This window comes from Hydractinia symbiolongicarpus, unplaced genomic scaffold (genome assembly GCF_029227915.1).
Source record: "Hydractinia symbiolongicarpus strain clone_291-10 unplaced genomic scaffold, HSymV2.1 HiC_scaffold_68, whole genome shotgun sequence".
Taxonomy (NCBI): Eukaryota; Metazoa; Cnidaria; class Hydrozoa; order Anthoathecata; family Hydractiniidae; genus Hydractinia; species Hydractinia symbiolongicarpus.
In genome coordinates this window covers 1-3,064 of record NW_026633927.1, presented here as the reverse complement: position 1 = coordinate 3,064, position 3,064 = coordinate 1, and the positions used below count along the sequence as shown (strand labels likewise).

The window sequence follows — 3,064 nt, the reverse complement described above, 5'->3', positions numbered from 1 at the left end:
CTGTGACAAGCATTTTCGAAGCATGTCACAGGCAACTTCTGCGATATTCGATGCCCTGACCTTCAGTTCGTAAATAGCAGTTGTACAACTTACTTCCTAATCAGTTTATCTTAAAACATAGAGAGCTAGTTGGGACAGAACTATTAACTTAAGAAGTACACCATCAGGAAGGTAAGTCAGTAGGACTTGCACTTCATTTCCATTTGTCATCGTCTTAAGGAGAGCTATACAAGGTTAATGACGAATTTTTTTGCCAGCTGAAAAACAAAAAAAAATATTGTCGACGCAATACTGACGCAAAACATTTGAAATGTATTTCACCTCAGCAATTTTAATGAAGGTGGGTATTTAATAGAAATACATTTTAGAGATACATTATTACGCGGATAACAATTATGTATTGAGTAAAGTTTGGCTAAGAGATTACTCTAAAATAGCTCAGTTCTGCTTGGTGTGTGTACAAAGTAGAAAAAGACGTGTGATAAAGAGTACGCCCGGATTTCACATGGCATGTGTGGAGGCGTGCGCGTGCAATCGCACGCCATTCATGATCAAGACTGAAAATATTAGCAGGGTGTGCTTAACTTACTGATAAAAGGGAAGCTTCAAAACTTCAGAAGATCATTGGATTCAATTTGAATGTCCAAACCTGTATGTGAGGCATACCTTTTACTTTATGTGCAGCTGCTGTTTTTACTTCTGCCTCACAGTCCTTCAGCAAGGCAGCATATGATGGTACCAAGTCCTGTTTGCTTATATCTGGACCTACTGCCTTTTGTAAGTCCACTATTTTATCTGCAACCATATAACGCACTCGCCATGATTTATCTTGAGCTGCGTTGCGTAAGGTAGGCATCATAAAAGTTTCTTTATCAGCTGGTGGTAAGATATCTGCGATACAAACACATGCTTCGACAGCTAATAAACGAACTGAATCTTGATCATCAATAGCGAGATTCGTAAACGATGGTATTAAGTCTGATTTAACATATTCAATTTCCACAGTCTTGGCGAATTCCTAAAAATGCATTGTATACAGATTTAATCAGATTTTTTACAAGAATGATAAAGGCAGCTACAACTTTCCATTTAATTTAATGCTTCCTTCGAAGTTCAATTAAAATTGATGAGAAAATCTTGAAATCTTGTAAAATTAGATAACACTTTTATTAGTAATATTCAATACAATTGATGCATGGAAAACATGCTTCCCTAAAAATACATAAACTTACACCAAGTTTCCCAGCTGCAGCTCTTCGTACCATTGGTGTATCATCACAACACAAAGTTTTAAACGCACTAAATATAATCATGCCACAGTTTGAGGTAGGCATTACATGGTATCCAACAAAATTTTTACATAACAAAATATTTTATTCCTTCCTTCTTTCCTTATATTTTTGTATTACATTTTACTATCCTTTTACTGACCTAGCCTATAAAAATTGAGCAAAATTAATTCCTTGTTACCAATATATATAAAATCTTGTGAGAGCAAAATGTGAATGTTAAGAATGTTAAACTTCTATTGATTGTGCAAACACTAATCAATTAAATTATATGTACATTAAACAAAATAATTTACGTGCGGAGATCTGTTTTTGTATTATTTCCAACACGCTCATAACAACAAGCAAACAAGCCACATGCAGATGTTCGTGATGTAAACCAATCTCCTTTAAAAACAACAAATGTTAGTGGGGTGGCTTAGGAATAAAAACATAATATACAGGATATTGATACATTGCTGTCATAAAAAATGTTTCATTGATATATAAATTAAGTTCACAATGTCAATTTCTCGAAATTATTTGATTAATAATTCTAGATCGCCTTTGCCGAGTAATTTTCACAACAAAATTATTTTACCTTGTGCTAATCTTTTAACTAATGGAACAAAATGATTTTCCAGGTCATCCACAGAATGGTCAGCTGCAATTTGTCTCAACGAATCAACAGCTTTATCTCGAACGACTGTTTCTTCAACTGTTGCTAGACTTTCCAGTGGAGGTAACAAACAATGAACATGCTCAGGACCACCAACCAGAGGTGTGAAACCTGCCAGTTGTTCAGCCAATGCTAGTAGAACCTCGTCTTCATCATAGATAGTATCAGTAAGAAAAGGGATTAATTCACTTCTGGTTCTTTCCACACCAAGAGCAAGTGCAATAGTGGATAACTTTTTCAATGAGTTTAAACGGAGCTAAAAACAAGACAGCCTGTTTTACTTTTTTTAAAGAATAATGATAGAAATCTGCAAAAAAAAAAAAAAAAAAAAAAATCAGATTTTTTTTAAAAAAGTGGGGTTTAAATACATCAAGTTCAAAATGTCTTGGAAGTGGTGTGTCATCCAGCATGACAAGGAAAGGTTTTAGGTTGTTCAAAAATTGAAAATAAACATTTAAAATGATAATCCAAAACAAATTTTTTTGTAGCTTAATTAAATAATTTTAATAAATACCGACAAGAGTATAATAAATGCATTGTAAAAACTTTAACTATATACCTGTGGTGAAGTTGAATGTAAATAAAAAAGAAACTTTCCTATGAAGATAACCTACACTAAACTATTAGAAAAGGTAGATGGAAAGAACACAATTCCCTAAATGGAAACTCTGAGCTGTCAAAACATTACAGGCCACGGAAAGTGTCCACTAATTTGAAGAGGAGTTTTAATGTCTGCACTGAGTCTGAGTCCCTAATTGCTCTTAAAAAAAACCAACAAGCTCAGACAAAATTATTACACCTTTTTAGAAACGGAATAAATTAAATAGAATTTAAGTAGCAAAGATAATGTGTGAATCCTGATGTGTCCATTACTTCCATGATGATTACCGCATTTTCTCTAATTTTTCTCTCTTTATATTCCTTTTACTTATACAAACAATTTTACATTTGTATATAGCACTGATGATGATATTATATTGAAAAGCTTTTGCTGATTTTTAAACTTGTTTTTAACTTTTATATTTTATGTAATATATGATTTGCTTAATGCTTTTTTGGTTTCATTTCTGTATGCTAAAGTTTGTCAATTCAAGATCTTTTTTACAATAAAAAACAT

At 32.8% G+C, this 3,064-nt stretch overlaps 1 protein-coding gene across 1 annotated transcript; it reads right to left on the bottom strand.

Annotated features, from left to right (window-relative positions):
* Window positions 1-544: 544 nt before the first annotated feature.
* Window positions 545-2,826, bottom strand: LOC130629342 (serine/threonine-protein phosphatase 2A 65 kDa regulatory subunit A alpha isoform-like). Its single transcript, XM_057442502.1, has 6 exons — window positions 2,821-2,826; window positions 2,562-2,567; window positions 1,870-2,203; window positions 1,586-1,676; window positions 1,233-1,299; window positions 545-1,018 (listed from the first exon to the last, which is right to left on the bottom strand). The coding sequence occupies exons 1-6, from the start codon at window positions 2,824-2,826 to the stop codon at window positions 614-616; spliced, it is 909 nt and encodes a 302-aa protein (XP_057298485.1). The 3' UTR covers window positions 545-613.
* Between the last annotated feature and the right edge of the window lie 238 nt (window positions 2,827-3,064).